Below are 19,359 nucleotides of genomic sequence, written 5' to 3'. Positions count from 1 at the left end.
ATATGCTGTCACCTGCATCATCCAGCAGTGTAGCAGTAAACTGACACAGTTTGGCTAAACACCTTATAAACTACGTCACAACATAATATTTCTGGAGGTATTAAGTAGCACTTTCTGTTGCAGAGCACAATAGTGATGCCATTGACCATACCTATACTCAGAAGTTCATTTAGCTGTATGTTCCTCTTGTGTGGTGGCATTGACCTTTCTGACCTTATATGATGTGCACATATATATTATGATTAGCTTTGATAGGTTTCAGTTCTGAACAGCTTGATATGTTTAATGCCACATGACCTTTTTCTGCTGTCTAATATGTTGTAGATTTCAGTAAGCTCCACTGTCTGAAATGTTAGCATCTATAGCCTCAGGCCTGGAAGCATCATAAATAAATCTCTGTACAAATCAGGATTATTAATGTTTGCAACTGTTCAGTTCAGCAAATTGTCAGAAAAGTTTAGTGTCAGTTTTAAAGAAACGTTTTGACACTCTTGTTAAAAAAACTAAAGCTCAGGGTTTGCATAACAAAACTGTGTTGTGTTTGATTGTATGTTGTATTTATTTCTTCCACCATTAAAAACGTGTACGAGTATAAACGTGTCTCAGTTAACTTATCAGAGATAAAAGACTTTGGTCACAGAGATTAAGACCAGAGCAGTGACGACTGTGGTAACACATAACCGGTGTGGCCGCTGGTCAGTCTACCTGCGTTAGGGTTTTATGCTAACTGTTCACGTCCATGCTTATATTATTCAAACTCAAAGTTATCCCTGTCTAATGACATGCATATTGGTATACCTTGTGTAACAGTGATAAGATACGTCAGTCCTTCCTGTGGAATGAAACATATCTATATATCACACTGCTAAACCTGGAACACCAACTTCTCAACTTCCCTCCCACCCCCACATCATTGTTTTTCTCTTCAGATTAATGGAACGAGTTAGAGCATTACTGGCAGATTCCAGTAGTAATTATACAGTGACTGGATGACAGATGTTGATCTCTCACGTTGTGATGTGTTTATTGTTTCAGTTTTGAGGAGGTCAGCAGTATAGACTCGGTATCAAACCACCATTATTCACCTATGCACCCACAGAGTGAGACGCCTCCACCGTTAAAAGGCCGTAAACAGAAAGAGGACAAGTACTGTGGTGTGTGTGGTGATCGGGCGCTGGGTTATAACTTTGACGCCATATCGTGTGAATCGTGTAAAGCTTTCTTCAGGAGGAATGCCCCTAAAGGTTTGGTAAGTAAACCCATGAACCAGTGGGTTTTTGCCACGTTCATATTACATAGCCCTCACTCACAGGTGCTCTCATTTTTGCTGAAACATTTCAAAGTGTTACTTACTGCGCATCGTAGAACTTTTTTGAAGCTTAATTATGTGGATTTCTGTGGAGAAATGAAATCATTGTGTGTTGGCTGGTTGATCTACTGTGGTTGAAATCATAGCTGCATCGATGTACCATTGTAGTTTTATGTTAAAAGTTCTTAGTAAGGACTTATTCTCTTTGGTGTAGATTGTGAAGTATAGTTGTGAAATCCCGAAAGACAGGTTGTAGGTTTATTTCTACTCTAATTATGCAATATTGACGGTCATTAACATTCTCTCCGTTGTTTGTGGAACTCTTCAGTCTCTGACCCATATACATATGCCTAGCTGTGATCTTTGCCATTTCCCCCCTGAAAGTTTGCTCAGTGAGATTCATTGAATCAGAAATGATTCAGTAAGTAAACAGAGGTACAATAAAGACTGGCTCTGGTGAAATACCACTGGTCTGCTGAGGAAGTGCTGATGGGTAGATTTAGAGGTCAAGATGGAGCACTTCACACTGTATTTATAGCAGGACATCAGAAGAACACAGCCATGGACATTTACGCTTTCCAACATGACCATCATGTGTGACCAATTCATATTCTCAGCAAACAGTTTCATGGAGAAACCGATAAAATAATCCACTTCATTTAAGTCTTTTGATGCATAGGCTGTGGTCACATGATTTTTCAAGACATCGATTTATATATCCATGACGCAGAGTTAATGATGGTGCTGAAAATCTAAAAAAAACTATGTCTACACTCATAAACCTGTCTTGTTGGACATTGTCACACAGGATGTAGAGCTCTAATTTTGTCCTGACAAATGGACAACCCAACTACAAACACATCACCACCTTGTCGTGTAAATACCATGGAAATGTGGTAGCTGTCTTTATGCATGTGTGTTGTGTGAGCTGCACATTAGTGAAGACTTGTGGTAGATGCAGGCATGTGGGTGGAGGTATGTGTGCATACAGTCCTGTGATAGATGCAGGCGTGTGGATGGAGGTATGTGTGCATACAGTTCTGTGATAGATGCCTGCAGGCAAGTGAGTGGAGGTATGTGTGCATACAGTCCTGTGGTAGATGCAGGCGTGTGGGTGGAGGTATGTGTGAATACAGTCCTGTGGTAGATGCAGGCGTGTGGGTGGAGGTATGTGTGCATACAGTCCTGTGGTAGATGCAGACATGTGGGTGGAGGTATGTGTGCATACAGTCCTGTGGTAGATGCAGGCGTGTGGGTGGAGGTATGTGTGGATACAGTCCTGTGGTAGATGCAGGCGTGTGGGTGGAGGTATGTGTGCATACAGTCCTGTGGTAGATGCAGGCGTGTGGGTGGAGGTATGTGTGCATACAGTCCTGTGGTAGATGCAGGCGTGTGGGTGGAGGTATGTGTGCATACAGTTCTGTGGTAGATGCAGGCATGTGGGTGGAGGTATGTGTGCATACAGTTCTGTGGTAGATGCAGGCATGTGGGTGGAGGTATGTGTGCATACAGTTCTGTGGTAGATGCAGGCATGTGGGTGGAGGTATATATATATATCTTTATCATATGTGTGTATGGCTAGGGACTAGGGAATATTAATCACTTCCATTCCTCCCTGTGTGAGTGACTATCACAGACCTGAAGCATGCTCTGTCAGACTGGGGTGGATGGGGGAGATATGCATACAGTCAGCCTCCCTCACTGCAGGGGACAGGTAATGCTGTATGTTGACTAACTGGGCCATTGTTATGATGCGATTATCCACATTAGGTATTTGATTTGTCATAAATCATGACACCCACTGATCCTGGGGACTGATCAGGTAGATATGGTTAACTCTAGAACTTGACAGGTTATAGAGGACGGGGGTGTACACTATGGTATATGGTCTTTATAAACCCAGCAGTTAGCGGCACAACTACCAAGTTATGCTACTCAGCTCCACTTAGGGCTGTAAATTACATTTGAACAGGTATAACTACACTCTTAAGTTGTCTTCATGCAGCTCTGGCCAGTTGGATATGTGTATAAGGCAACATGCTTGTCATCCGGTATCAAGTTAGCTACTAAAGTGTTTAGAAAGTGAATATGAGAACAGGAAATCTCTTTAAAACTTCTGATAACCGTCTAAAAAGTTTCCTCTAGGGCTGGTCATATCCTTTCGATGATGAGAGAAACTCAGACTTCAAAAGGTCCCACAGCAAGTGTTTGTACACTATAGTTATTGATAGGTCACAAATCTGTTGGAAATGTAAGGGCCATCCAATCTCCCTGACAAACCAGTCACCTTCAGTGACTCCATGTCGTGAGATAGAATATGGCCGAATTTACACTGTAAATGATGGAGACATGGCTACCACAGTGTACCAACGTACAGCACACACTTTCACATCATGGTAGCACTCTGCGCAGTGTCAGTTGTCCAATCAAAATGTTGTCTGTGAAAAAGAGGTGTTCTACAGCCTCGCATAAATTTTCCACTCAGTCACCATCCATGTAAGTTATTACTGGAGGTTTTTCTCCAAATTAGCCTTGTTTATCAATGGACACATTCAGGGCTGTACATAAACTTTGATCTCCAGACCTAGTTGGTTTTTGTTGATGTCTGCAAAACTGAAACCTCCATTGTTTTCGTGACCTGAATATTGCTATTTGTGGAGCACAAGTCAGCGAATGCTTACAGAAAATGGAGGAGTTGTTGTGTGACTTCTTGTGGCGACAATCTGTGAGATCCAACATCAGGTTATGTCCCTTGATCTGTACATTAAACTGACATTACTCTGTTTTCCCACTGGACACCTACATATGTAAGCTACAAGTATTCAACATCTGATCTCCAGGAATTTAAAAAACATTTTTTGAAATTTTCTTTTTTTAAATATTTTGCATGTAATTTTTATAGGTAGGATAAGTGATTGAAAATGAGAAATCTGGTCTGAAATGTTTTTTGTTCCACATATGTCATGTTCTGATGTAAACTAGTAAGTCTAACGGAGATGTGAGAACAAAGGAGGTTGTGTGTTTGTAGAGAGCATTGATCACTTCTCTACAGATATCCAGCAGAGTACAACACAAAGTGATGTTTAGACATGATATTGATATCCCTGTACACTACACATGAGCAACTATTCTCAGTTTTTTTCTGAGCTATTTATTTTTTTCAGTTGAGTTTCCAAACAGAATGGTATTGATTACAGCTTTTAGAACTTCAATTCATGCCAGGGAGAGCCTAGATTTAGCCGTAGCTTTAGCTGGGAGCAGACAAGGGGTACATGAAACAGTGTATTGATGGGAGGATTAAGGAAGTACACGTAGGCAGGGAACACAAGACAAAGCCCTTCCAACAGATCATCATGGCAAAGACTTACTCCTCTTCATGCTCACGCAAACTTTGCTCAGAATGCATGACAGCGCTTAGAAACATACAACCACATCCAGCCTGCAGCTGCGTGGTTTGGGTGAAAATTTCAGATGAAACATTTTCTGATATTTCTCAAAGTTCAGTCATTTTGTAGTACATTGTCTCAGCATCTGGCTTGATTTTCTCCTTGTCTTCTTATTGATTTCCGGTGGCGCATCCATTCAAGTTTTCTCCACACTGGCATCACTCTATGAGCCGTCTCTGGTAGAGATTACCTGGCCTTTGAAGTGGAAGGTGATTATTGTGAGCTGAGAGGCAGACTCGTTACCTGTGCCCTGGCGGGCTTGTTAGCTGCGCCCTGTCACCACTCCCATTGCTCTGGAGTATCACTTCATTACGGGCCTGGATTACTTCCCCTGCTCTGACTGTATTGTTCTTTGCTGATTTTCTAAGCATTTGCGGCTTATTCACGGCTACGTCACAGCATGTAACTGCAGTGGATAATTGAGGAGATGTTGTTGTGAACAGCTATCAAGTGTACATGAGGAAATGTTTGACCAATTTTCCCACTCCAGCTCATTGTCACCGGCCCTTTGTCTCCGTTAGCAGGCTGAAATCTCCTGCAGACCTTTTGTCTTCCTGAAACAATCTTGTCTGACTTACATGTTTTTGATCGTTTTGTTACAAAGTTCTTCAAACTTGGAAACTTCCAAGGATGACTTTCAGAGAGGTGTCAGCCCTAAGAGATGGGATCCATGGGATCATGCTGCTTCTCGGCACACAATAGCAGCTTTACGATGCTAATTGAGCATATTTTGAACCAACTCATAGAGGGTTTTACTCCTTTCTTTTTGCCATTTTTCTTTTTCAAATCTTTGCATGAGAAGTGTTGTCATTTTCCGCAGAACTCCTGATATGTTCTGACAGACAAAGGCTTTAACCAGCGCTTCTTGAAGCCAGCTCATGTTTCTGAAGCCAGCTCAAAACATTGTTACCTTGCATTAGGCATTTAAACAAGGGAAAGACATTCTGTTTTCTACCTGAACGTTACACACTTCCTCTAACTTATATGTATTATATTAAATGTGAGGAAAGAAAGAGCATAGAAATCACCATACTGTGTAGTTGTAGAAGTGAGAACAGATTTTCAGGAAACAGTCCGTCGTGCATGAATTTCCATAGTGTTGTATGCAAGGCCCACAACTGTTAACACAATGTACATACAAAACCTGTGATAACAACGCTAGATACCAGAACAACCAAAGAACAACGGCAAGTGTCAGAACAGTTGTTGATACCAAAACAACTGTAGAACAATGGCAAATGCAAGAACAACTGCTGATACCGGAATAAATGTCATTACTCCAGCAACTTAAAGTTAACAGAACAACAGTTAATACCAGAGGAACTGTAGATACCCTGTCATGAACAGATTAGATGTAAAATAACAGAACAGCTGAAGATGGCATAACAACTGTAGATTATAGGACAGGCATATATAACAGAATTACTATACATAACAGAACAACCGAAGGTGGCATGACAGAACAACTGAAATACTACAGCAACTGTATGTAACAGAATAACCCTATCTAACATAATAGTTTTAGCAAACAGAACAACCCTAATTAACAGAACAACTTCAGCAAACAGAACAACCCTATCTAACAGAACAACTGAAGCCAGCAGAACAACCCTAGCTAACAGAACAGATCTAGCTATAGACAGGACAACCCTACTCACAAAACAAGCCTGGCTAACTTAGAACAACCCTGGCCAACAGAACAAGCCTTATACCTAACACAGAATGACCCAAGCTGACAGAACAATCCTAGCTAACAGAGAACAATGCTGGCTAACAGAGAACAACCCTAGCTAACAGAGAACAATTCTGGCTAACAGAGAACAATCCTGGCTAACAGAGAACAACCTTAGCTAACAGAGAACAATCCTAGCTAACAGAGAACAATCCAAGCTAACAGAGAACAATGCTGGCTAACAGATTGTATATAGCCAGCTTTGGGTTGCTGACAAAGGTGTAAAGTGGAGGAGACATGAGGGAATCACCAGTCATCTGCTAGTCCTGCCACAGCTCTGTAATTTCCACAAGATATCCTAACAATGTCCTATCCTCGCGTTGTAACCGCAGCCACTCAGGTCAGCCATGGACCTGCAAACAAAATGTGCCAGATTTCAAACGTGTTTTTACTGGCTGGGACTACCAGAGCGCCGAGAGAAGCATGCATGGCGTTTTTTCCCTGCCATATCTCAAGTGTCTGCCAAATCTGGAAGACCTTCAGTGGCTGAGACAATGAGCCTCCCGCTGTGGCCCAGGGAATAACTCCCAGTGGAGTCAGGTTCACAGTTATGGCCCTTCAAAGACCGCTGACATTCCAGGGGGATGCTCTTGCCTGCTCTCCCCCTTGTCTGTTGCTCTGTGTTTTCTGACTGGATAAACAGTGGAAGTGAGGGGTCAGGGCAGCTTGTGATTCAACTCTGTCTGGTAGTGGCTCACAGACACTCATCTCTGCCACATGTCCCCCTCACCAAACTCCTCCCTCACACAACTGTCATTCTGAGTATACCCAGTTTTGTTGAAGTTTTCAGGTATATGTGATTGCGTCAAATCAATTATTCTTTCAGGTGTTTCTATTATTTCACATTGTTTTTCTCTCTGTCATTTTTTCACAAATTTCCTGTTCTGTCATAGTTGTTGAATGTTTAGCCACACATTGATATATTTTACATTCTGCCAGAGCCTTCAGGCATATCCCAGTTCTGGCACATCCCAGTCTTTGAAAGCTGTTGAAATATCTCGTTCAGTCATCTGTGAAATGGTGGAGTAAAACATGTTCCTCTTTTCTCTCCCCACTTGACTGGCAACAATCCAAACTGCTGCAGACATGTGCTCTGTTAATGCACCGTTATTCAAAGCTCATTTAACTCTTAATGTACTTGAAAAAATCAACTTGCTAGATATTATAAACAATTTTTATTTATTTAATTTTATTTCACATCAGTGTGTATTTGTTTACTAGTTAATTCAAGTTACAGATGCTTTTATCGCCAAAGTCAGTAGCCGGTCATGACTAAAGAGAAACAACTTCTAAAAATGTTTTGTATTAGGTTATACTATAAATCCCTATATGCATGGAAAGCCTCTGATCCACTTCCATATGAGTTTACAGTTTATACTTTATGCTGTGAATCAAAATCAGCTGAGATTTGTGACTTGCTGCAGGTGCGGAGACTATATCTTGAATCTTATATTGTACATGGAATCTGCTGTATGTTTGTGGAAGCCATGTGGGATTTACAGCTACTATCCAGTTGGAACTGTCACCCTGGAAATGACCTCCTAAATCCTGACTGACCACCATTTGCTTTGTCATTTACAGGACTATTTCAAATGTCCATATGAGGAAAAGTGTAAGATGGACGTGTCGAATCGCAGATTCTGCAAAAGATGTCGTCTTCGAAAGTGCTTTGAAATTGGGATGCGTAAAGAATACATCCTAACAGATGAAGAGAAAAAGCGGAAAAGAGAGCGAATTGAAGAAAACAGGTATCGGTATGTTCACCGGGCACGACATCAGAGGCTCATTTGTATCTCCAATAACTATCATTTATATCTCCAGTAACTCATTTGTATTTCCAGTAACTCATTTGTATTTCCAGTAACTATCATTTGTACCTCCAGTACCTTTGAATTATATCTCCAGTAACTATCAGTTGTATCTCCAGTAACTATCATTTGTATATCCAGTAACTATCATTTGTATCTCCAATAACCAGCATTTATATCGCCAGTAACTATCATTTGTATCTCCAGTAACTATCAGTTGTATCTTTAGTAGTTATCAGTTGTATCTCCAAAAACTATCATATCTCCATTTGTGTGATTTATCTCTCTGATATACATGTGTCACCTGCCATCATCGAGGACTATTTAAACCTGACCATAATTGACCTGCTTTCTCTTTAATCTGCATAGTATTTCTGCATAAACAGTTTTGGAAACTTATTATCATTTATGTATTGGGTGGGCAGCTCTGTAAATGAGAAAAAATACTTTGTGGTCAAAATAACTTTTTTTGTAAGATTTGTTATGATTACACTGATCCTAATTTCAGCTTTAGAAGATTGTGCCACAGTGTAAACATGCGGGGGAAAAAAACCTTAATTATTGTAGTTTTTGCATGAAAAAAAGAGGGCAAACCAAATTGTTGTTGTTGTATTAGGAAATACAAAGAGTGTTTAAGTTTCACTTAAAGTAGAGGGCTTTATACATTTTCACTTTGCATGCTTACATGTATACATTTCACAACATAACCCTGATTACATGTATGGTTAACTGGTCTGATAGTACAAGTTACCCCCCTTTGAGAGAAGGTTGAAGTTGACTAAATTTTCCTCCATAAAGAAGGCTTTATTTTTCTGCCTTTCTCATTACTTGTGTCTACTATGGCAAGAGTGAAGCAACATCTAAAATGAAGTTAAAAATATTAAACGAAACAATCCTCCCTGTGAGAGAAATATTCTCCAAATGAATAAAACTAGCATGATGTTGTGTGTTACAGAAAACAGCGCGAGGTTAGTTACCCGAAGGGCAGTTCCCCGTCCATGCAGTCGGGAGATGTTTCAACATCGCAGCAGAAACTACGGCACATGGAACAAGAGGAGTACCTCATGATCAACGAGATTGTGGGTGCATACCGTATGTCACTAGAAGTCGGGGTCGAATCAGACTACCCTCGTAACAACCCGTCCATGATTGACCTGGTGAACATCGCTGAGCTGAGTGTGCGCAGGGTCATCGATATGGCCAAGAAAATCAAGGCGTTCAAGGCGCTCTCACAGAGTGACCAGATCAGCCTTCTGAAAGGGGGCAGCATAGAACTTCTTATCATCCGCTCCGTCATAAACTTTGATAAAGAGAAGCAGCAATTCCTGGATCCCTATGATAAGGAAACGAACGCCATGTCCACAGAACAGTTGAAAATGGGAGAAGGTGGTGGGCTATTTGAGGAACACATGAAATTCGTGAAATCGCTGGCTGTCGATCTACGAGCTGACGAAACTGTTCTCATCCTCCTGTTGGTTATATCCTTGTTTTCTCCTGATAGGCCCAATCTACTAGACAAAAGCTACGTGGCTTTTGAACAGGACAAATATGCCCTGCTGTTGCTACGCTACCTGGAGTCCAAGTACTCCGTGTATACTGTAAAACTTCTGTACCCCAAACTGCTCATGAAGCTCACAGACATACGTAACCTGAATGAGGAGCATTCACAGGTATTGCTGAAGGTGAATCCTGAGGGAATCCAGCCTCTTATGAAGGAAGTGCTTGACCTCAATTTACCTAGACCTTAGGACAACGGCCTCAAGGTCACGCTCCATGTTGATGTCTCGTTCATTCTGTCACCGACACCAATCACAGTGTCCTTGCCACAGCTCCATGATTGATTGCCAATCAGCCATGCCCAAAGAGAAGAAAGAAATTAGCTCAGCTGCAGACAGATTAAGCCTTCCACCATTTTTCCAACCCTGTTTTGTTGCTTTGACGCCTTGATTGCTAAAAAAAAAAAGCAATCCTAAGTAAGGACTGAAAAATGGGTGATGGTTTTATATGCAAATTCACTTTATAAAAGTGACCAGTACCTTGCCAACAAGAAGGGTCATTTCGAGAAAGGGGAGGTCTATCTGTTTTCAAGTTTTCGAGCCACCTTGTAAAAGTGAGTTGAGAAATGTGTGTATATTTTACTTAAACCACCTGTGAATACACGAGGAGTTAGTGCTCAGGTTTGATGACATATTCACTTTCAGGTAGCACTCTAATCAGAAGTTTGTGATTAAACCAAGTTATCCACCAGCAGCTTTGACTGTTGATGCCTTAAAGTTGACTACTTGCACGTAGATGCAGTCAGTAGTTTACAAACATTATAGTAAGTACTGCTGTGAGGTAGATTGACAGCGTACAACAACGTGCCATGGAAGAACTGTGTACATAGTCAGCCGTGGTAGGAGGTGGTGAGAAGAGATGGCAGTTGTGATATGTGAGTGGAACTGCCCCCCTGTGATAGCCTGTGGTAACCAAGGGGAGTGAACTCCAGCTGACATGTGATGAACAGTGCTACTTCCACCAGTGCCTGCCAATGTTGACCTGCCTCAGATCTAAAATATGACCTCGGTGAAATGACTTGAAGTATTTGGGGAATGCTCAGTTCTCCGTTCCTTTATTATAGCTTGGACTACTTTGTGTGCATGTTTTGTTTTCCCTCATGCCTGAGCAGGAGTGACATAGATACATAATGGTAGACATGATCCTGTATTAACGTCATTTTCCTGGATTGGAATTCCAGAAATACTACGAATTTTTAATGCTTTTCTTTTTGATTTCTGAAATCACAAGGGCTGGTAAATTCACCTTTTGTCTTTTTACTCTTTTGTCAGTATTATTAATCTTGTTACATACTGTTGTATAATTTGCTGTACATCCATGTATATCTCCATTTTATCATCTACAATAATCCTGTACTGTTTAGTAATGAAAATAGAGATGATTATTGAATTATTAATCATGCTATTAGAAATCAAGAGGTGAATTTCTGGATGAAATTGTGTAAAAACTATTTCACAATCCAAAAACCTGCTCACATCGAGTGCCACATAAATGAAAATGAAACATACTTGAGAAAAATTTCCTGACTGTGAAATGTCCATGATTAGCATCATATTTGTTTTGTCGCACAACTAAAATCTTGTTAAAAAAAAAATCAAAACTGCACAGGAGGAAGATTTTGTCATATTCGCACAAACTTGATTTGGCAGAAGTTCAATTTCCTGACACGACAAAGCGCAATTCTACTTGAAAGAGGGATTATGGTTGTGTTAGAGCTGTCGCCGCCTGAATGGAGGAGGCTGGATCATGGTTTTATGTACACTGTACTGGGGTACCAAGATAACTTACAGATTTTAGATGTAAATCCTTTGTAGCCTTTTTCTGAACTATTGACTAGTGCAGCTAATTAGCTTATGCAGTGCCTACATTTTGCTGTTTTCTATGACAATAGCAGCAAGAGCCTACCGTGTATACAGAGCATATGCTGTGTCTTCGGCTCTGAATTTCTCAATTTTGAAAACTGACTAAATGTAGATATATTTCACCGGATGTTAAACAGTGAGATTCTGATTGTCTTTACTCAGTTGAGTATGACGTACATGTTTCTTATCAGAAATGACTTTGAACTCCACAGACACTATTGGTAAGCTGATATTAAATGAGTATTTGCTACTCATGTCATTGTCTGATATAGTTGAAGTCTAGAACAATATCGAGTGCTGACTGGTAAGCCTTTTTACTCAGTGTACTTACTCTTCACTTCAGGTAATTCCTACTTCGTGTTAACCAGTAACAAGTTGTATGTAGGCAAATTTGGCTTGGTATTTACCTAACAGGAGAAGTCAGGTGCTTGTATGAACCATACACACTGTGCTGCTGCTGCTGAAGTTCCTCCTCATTCACTAGCCACATGCTGCCTCACTGTTATAAATGTGGATGTACTGGCTACAGCAGAACTTGTGCATGTACGCTGACCGCTACGCCTTGCTTCAGTTGGGCGTCACTCCTGTACACTGCCTGGAACCCTCCTCAGGGATAAGACATCCTATATCCTGTGGCCAGCAAAACCAAGCCTGGTGTTGTGAAGAAGCCTATCAGGAAATGACAGCAATAATGTACATGTCTTTGTCCCTAATTCCTTATCACAGATTACACATGCCTGCTCAGATATAGGGGTAATTGTTTTGTTAAGAATTGATTTTAAGCCGAAAAGCTGTGTTGTAAATAGTGCTAGATTTAGAAATTTCCTGCTCCTTTAGCTCAGATACAATTATGTGCTGAAATGGTGAGCTGTTGTGCATATTGTCCATCTGTGTGTCTGGTCAGTCTGACTATTGTATCAAGTATATTGTTATCTGCGTACAACTGTCGACACTGCTCCTTAAAATCATTACCTAACCTTTGGATGAATCTGCGAAGTAAGTCAGGAAGCAGCAACTGAGGCTTTGGATGACCCAGTGTACTAAATGACAGGATCAGCACTGAAAAACTGTCCTCTTGTCTCTTGTGTTCATCAAAGAATCAGTATATACTTATACATACATACATATATATATATAGATATATATATAGATATGAAATACCATATAAATATCTTGCTTTGACGCTGTAATATATATTGTTGCTTTTTCGCTTGTCAGTGGTTTGGCAAAGATTTCTGAGTTGAGAAGTGTGGCGATGATTTACCAAATAAGTATTTCCATTATGTCCAGAGCTCAGTACAAATTACACCGACACGTCAAATTCAATATCCAAACATCAAGTGTATTTCTTCTGGTGATCGAATGTCACAAACTTACTTTTTAGACTACTAGTCTGTATATGTATTCACATACTATCTAAGGCGCATGTTAGTAAACATTGAATTTTCAAGTACAAATCAGTACAAATTTTTGTTTTTGAAACATTTTTAGCAAGCTTTAAATCATGATTGTTTTCCAGAGTATGGATTAGAGAAACAAGTCCTTCATTTTGTATGAAATTTCAGTGAGATGTCTTTGGCACTTTTGAAATTCCTTTACGAGAGCATTTGTACATAAGGAGTCTTTATTTACACTGCTGCTTCTGATTTTCAAACTCAGCTTGTTCCAAATAACTGACATTAAAGTTTTTGTCTTGTTTTAGTAAAACTGTAGCAAAATGCTTCCCAGCTGAATAAAGCTCGCTGCATACTTTTTTTCAAAATCACTTTGATGTGTTGTTCTTTTTTAACTACACGATGTACTATGGTTCAAGGGACACAACTCTCAACACCCATTCTTAGTCCAGTGGGTCTACCTTCCTGCCGGACCTCATAGCTTTGCTAACTTGTAAAACTTTGTTGCAGTGGTGTCAGTCCATTTGGACAAGGGTTGTGCCCCTTTAACATTATGCTAACATTAGCTCTGGGTATGGCTAGTGCTCTGCCTTGTTTCCTCTGCCCATTGCTTGCAGTCAATCAGTCAGTCAAAAGGCTTTAATTTGAGTGCTCTCTGCTGCAGAAAAAGTCTTCCCATCAAAACGTCTTGGGCAGAGCCAATAAAACCATAAACCGACATACAGTGACCAATCAAAGGATGAGGATGTGCCTAAGTGAGCCAATCCATCCTCTTTACTACACTCTTGTGAACTCTAACCCGTAGATTTAGTGACTGATCAGCTCTGCCACCATGATGCTTGGCTGAAAACAATATAGGGTTCTTTGCTCCTTTCCTGTGAAAAGCAATTTGGGCCAAGGCTGTTCCAGCCTTTGTGAGGACACTTTGTGGACAAAATGGGAAAGCATTATTTCTTTCTATTCTCTCTTTATCCAGTGATAAAAGGGTGACTGAAAGCTTGTGGAACATTGATATTTATGTTCAAAGACTTTTTGTTTCTTTATTATTAGTTCCTTTAAACATAGTATAGACACGTGTTCTTGAGTATGGCTTAAAACACCAAACAAATAAAACAAACATAGAGCAGACATAGCTTATGTCATACATTGAGCATCGGCGTCCAATAACAGTGAGAGCAATGTTGGGTGAGTGAGTGCTTGGGGTTTAACGTCGTACTCAACAATTTTTCAGTCATATGACGACGAAGGAATCCTTAGGGTGCATGCACATGTAATGTGCCTCCTTGTTGCAGGAAGGATTTCCACCGCTCTTTTATTTAGTGCTGCTTCACTGAGACGACTTACCGAAGGCAAGCAAGCCGCCCCGCCCGAGCCATTATACTGATATGGGTCAACCAGTCGTTGCACTATCCCCTTCATGCTGAACGCCAAGCGAGGAAGTTACAACTTCCTCTTTTAAAGTCTTAGGTGTGACTCGATCAAGGATTGATCCTGGATCTACCGGTCCTGAAGCGGACGCTCTACCAACTGTGCTATCCGGGCCGGTAGCAATGTTGGGGACCGTACCTTAAAAAGTATTGCATGTATTCAAGTTTTGCACACAGGGCACAATAACACAAGAGAGATTTTGTGGTTGATGGGCTGTGTGCATATTAATTAACTATCTATGTACATACTAGGTGCTGCGGGGACCTCTGTGGCCGAAGTGGCTAGCACGACGCAATGACCCAGGAACCTCTCATCAATCCAGTCGCTGTGAGTTCAAGTCCAGCTATTGCTGGCTTCCTCTTAATGGGAAGGTCTGCCAACAACCTGCAGATTGTCGTGGGTTTCCCATGGGTATTGCCCAGTTTCCTCCCACCATAATGCTGGCTGCCGTCGTATATTTGAAATATTCTTGAGTACGGCGTAAAACATCAATGAAATAAATAAATTACAAAATTTATGACATTGTGTATTGTGCATTAGAATCGATAAGTAATTAAATGTTAGGGGTTGTATCTCAAAGAGTACTGCTTGTGTTCAGCTGAGGTTTGCACACACGTAAAGCAAAACATGAGTGGGCATGTTCCATCCATGATGCGCTGTATGCATATAAATTTACTGTGAATTATAAAATTCATGACTTCGTGTAATAGAATTAATGTTAGGGGTGGTATTTTAAACAGTACAGCACGTAGGCCTGCTGATCTCAAGTTTCACAGACATATTAAGCACAATGACATGAGAGAATGTTCCACCAATGATGCTCGGTGCGCATATCCGTATATTAACAAATTCATGACTTCAGTGCTTAATGTATTGATGTGAAGTTTGCATTTAAGTGTCTCCTACAGCCAATCTCACTGGTAGTATTTCAGTGGTTACATGTAATAATTGACAGTGAGCTACATAATCACTACAAGCAGAACAATGGTCAGTTCAGCTTGGACCCGAGTTGCCATGGCACAGGGAAAGGTAACATATTTCATTTAGACAACTTCACTTTACTTATCAAAATATGTCCTTAACATACAAGTTACAGATCAAGGGAGATTACCCTGTCACCCACAGAGTGAACATGATCAGGGTGAATAAGGTACGTGCAAGACAGAGGATTTACACACGACATGAATTCGGAAATTTTTATTGATGCATACTCTAATTAATCAACCTTTTCAACTACCCCTGTGACTAATATTTTGAAACATTCTGACAGAACTATGAGGTGTAGAAAAACAACTGCAGTGTTTTACGAAACTTGCATCTTTAGTGACAAGTCATTTTTGGCGTCTTTTTCATACTAATTGTATGCATTAATTCCACTGAAAAAAGTTCTTAAGAGGTCAAAATGGTTGGAGATTTACAGTAATTTACACAGATAAAAGGCTTAACAGATATGCATATACAAAATGTAAAAAGATTAAAAAAAGAGTGAGTGAGTGAGTGCTTGGGGTTTAACGTCGTTCTCAACAATTTTTCAGTCATATGACGACGAAGGAATCATTAGGGTGCATGTACGTGTAATGTGCCTCCTTGTTGCAGGACGGATTTCCACCTCTCTTTTATTAAGTGCTGCCTCACTGAGACGACTTACCGAAGGCAAGTAAGCCGCCCCGCCCGAGCCATTATACTGATACGGGTCAACCAGTCGTTGCACTATCCCTTCCTGCTGAACGACAAGCGAGGAAGTTACAACCTCCTCTTTTAAAGTCTTAGGTGTGACTCGATCAAGGATTGATCCTGGATCTACCGGTCCCGAAGCGGACGCTCTACCAACTGTGCTATCTGGGCCGGTGATTAAAAAAAAAAAAAACAGTAAACACCATTATATTTACTAAGTTGACAGTAAAAAAATGAACAAATTACTTCTGGCAGATAACTGGAAGACTGTTCTGACGCACATAATAATAAGATAACACCACTTTCCTTGGGTTGGAGTGGGTTACTTATTTGATTTATACCGCTTCGGTGGACTAATCGTTAAGAGCATCTGCTTTGAAGTTGCGAGACCTTGGAAACAAACCCGGTCGGGTCAAACCAAAGACTTTAAAAATGGCACTTGCTGCTGTCGCTCAGCACTGAGAGGTTTGAGCACTGAAACACTGACTGGTTGGCCTGGTGTCAGTATTATTTGACTGGGTGGGGTGCCATGTCTGGTGTCTGCAGCGTGATACTTGAGTGGCAGCAGCACTTTGGCGGCATGGATTCACCCTCCCCACAAGAAGACACAATACATGTACACGCACTTAATGGCCCCTTCTCATCATCTGACTGAGGAGTGGAGTGCTGATGACCAAGGGTATGTAAGTGCTGATGACCAAGAGTACCTAAGTGCTGATGACCAACAAATGCTGATGACTAATAGTACATAAGTGCTGATGATCAAGAGTACCCAAGTGCTGATGACCACGAATACGCAAGTGTTGATGACCACGAGTACCCAAGTGCTGATGACCACGAGTACGCAAGTCCTGATGACCAAGAGTACGCAAGTGCTGATGACCACGAGTACGCAAGTGCTGATGACCACGAGTATGCAAGTGCTGATGACCAAGAGTACGCAAGTGCTGATGACCACGAGTACGCAAGTGCTGATGACCAAGAATACGAAAGTGCTGATGACCAAGAGTACTCAAGTGTTGATGACCAAGAGTACTCAAGTGCTGATGACCAAGAGTACGCAAGTGCTGATGACCAAGAGTATGCAAGTGCTGATGACCACGAGTATGTAAGTGCTGATGATCAAGAGTACTCAAGTGCTGATGACCAAGAGAACATAAGTGCTGATGACCAAGAGTATGCAAGTGCTGATGACCACGAGTATGTAAGTGCTGATGACCAAGAGTACTCAAGTGCTGATGACCAAGAGTATGCAAGTGCTGATGACCACGAGTATGTAAGTGCTGATGACCAAGAGTACTCAAGTGCTGATGACCACGAGTACGCAAGTGCTGATGACCAAGAGTACTCAAGTGCTGATGACCAAGAGTATGCAAGTGCTGATGACCACGAGTATGTAAGTGCTGATGACCAAGAGTACTCAAGTGCTGATGACCAAGAGTACTCAAGTGCTGATGACCACGAGTACGCAAGTGCTGATGACCACGAGTATGTAAGTGCCGATGACCAAGAGTACTCAAGTGCTGATGACCAAGAGAACATAAGTGCTGATGACCAAGAGTACGTAAGTGCCGATAAACATGTACCATTTAAAGAGTTACTTCAGTTTCAAATCCTCTGTGTCTTAAAAACAATGTTAAATGAAACGGATTAAAGTAATACGAAATGCCTTCCTAGAATTTCAAATGCCCTTGACATCATTCCAGCATTATTGCCGTACTCCCTTAAGGCCACACTCACAGCCAGTACCAGAATCAGTATGCCCCCGTCCCCACACACATGTCCCCCAAGGCTGGATGTATTCGAGTTCATTCATTAGTCTGATAGGTCTTTCACACGATACTCAAGAATTCTACCCAATACATCTATGATGACTTGCCTATTTGTTCATTCCTTTGACTGGAGTTTCACGTCGTACTCAAAGAAGCACAGATGGCGCCAGCAGAGAGGAAACCACATCAAGCCCGGGGGGAACACATGACCAACTGTACATTGCTTGTAGACCCTCCCATATACTAACGGAGAGGAAGTCAGCCTGATCGACCGCAGTGGTGAGAAACACCCGAGTCATTGTACTGAGCTAGCACCCTAAAAACCTGGCCAGAGAGACTCACCTTTGTGTGTGTTTACCTATAACTCACACAATACCCCAGCTTACAGCATTAGAATCTTTACTATACACATAAGTGTATTCACATTTTGTGAAGAAATAACAAGTAACGATGTAAACTTAACAATTATTATCTCATAACATTTATGAATACAAATAAATATCTTCACACCCAGAACATTGTTCCCATGAACTGCGAACATTGTGTTCCTATACATCCAGAACATTGTTCCCATGTTTCCCAGAACATCATGTTCAAATACACCCCGAACATTGTTCTCATGTACCCTGAACATCACATTCCCACACATCCAGAACATTGTTCCCACACATCCAGAACACTGTTCCCATGTACCCAGAACATCCTGTTCAAACACACCCAGAACACTGTTCTCATGTACCCTGAACATCACATTCCCACACATCCAGAACATTGTTCCCACACATCCAGAACACTGTTCCCATGTACCCAGAACATCCTGTTCAAACACACCCAGAACACTGTTCAAATGTACCCAGAACATCAAGTTCAAATACACCCAGAACATTGTTCCCATGTACCCAGAACATTGTTCCCATATACAATGAACATCATGTTCCCATACATCCAGAACACTGTTCCCATACATCCAGAACACTGTTCCCATGTACCCTGAACATCACATTCCCATACATCCAGAACATTGTTCCCATACACCCAATACTTCATGTTCCCAAACAACCACTTCCTTCCTCTTATTTTCGAACAAGTATCTCAAAAAAAGTACACAAGACACACATGCTGTGACAAAAGTGACTATACATTGATAACGTTTCTGACTGGAAGAATTACTCTTAAAAGCTGTGGCCAAAACAGGAACACAATACAGCTGCTGATTCAACTATACAGCACAAGATGTAAAAACAGTTCAAAGTGACAGTACTGAAAACTTTTACTGTATATACACTATGTGTGTTACTCCTGTATTACATTATACACTATCTGAAATATCTAACCTCCAACAACTTATGAGACAAATAAATTTTATTTTAAAACATC

General features: G+C 41.0%; 2 protein-coding genes across 13 annotated transcripts in view; both read left to right on the top strand.

Annotated features, from left to right (window-relative positions):
• The window catches only part of LOC135468811 (nuclear hormone receptor HR96-like), a 173,964-nt gene extending 161,117 nt beyond the window's left edge, over window positions 1–12,847 (top strand). For 10 of the 12 annotated variants that reach the window (XM_064747249.1, XM_064747251.1, XM_064747250.1 and 7 more), the window contains 3 exons: window positions 1,036–1,249; window positions 8,069–8,241; window positions 9,251–12,847. In XM_064747249.1, coding sequence (XP_064603319.1) covers window positions 1,036–1,249; window positions 8,069–8,241; window positions 9,251–10,043 — 1,180 coding nt within the window. In that variant the 3' untranslated portion in view covers window positions 10,044–12,847. The remainder of the gene's footprint in view (window positions 1–1,035; window positions 1,250–8,068; window positions 8,242–9,250) is intronic. The other 2 variants (XM_064747242.1, XM_064747247.1) reach the window with 1 other exon arrangement.
• Window positions 12,848–15,608: 2,761 nt separating this feature from the next.
• LOC135467581 (RNA polymerase-associated protein LEO1-like) lies at window positions 15,609–17,864 on the top strand. Its single transcript, XM_064745354.1, has 2 exons — window positions 15,609–15,686; window positions 16,956–17,864. The coding sequence occupies exons 1-2, from the start codon at window positions 15,609–15,611 to the stop codon at window positions 17,862–17,864; spliced, it is 987 nt and encodes a 328-aa protein (XP_064601424.1).
• Window positions 17,865–19,359: the final 1,495 nt, after the last annotated feature.

This window comes from Liolophura sinensis, chromosome 6 (assembly GCF_032854445.1).
Source record: "Liolophura sinensis isolate JHLJ2023 chromosome 6, CUHK_Ljap_v2, whole genome shotgun sequence".
NCBI lineage: Eukaryota > Metazoa > Mollusca > Polyplacophora > Chitonida > Chitonidae > Liolophura > Liolophura sinensis.
The sequence above is the reverse complement of the archived record's forward strand: the minus strand, read 5'-3'. Positions and strand labels throughout refer to the sequence as shown.

Coding starts and splice junctions, on each gene's coding strand:
- LOC135467581 (XM_064745354.1), top strand. CDS start 15,609: ATGTCCTTAACATACAAGTTACAGATCAAGGGAGATTACCCTGTCACC. Junction 15,687..16,955: donor ACATGATCAGGGTGAATAAG/GTACGTGCAAGA, acceptor GATGACTAATAG/TACATAAGTGCTGATGATCA.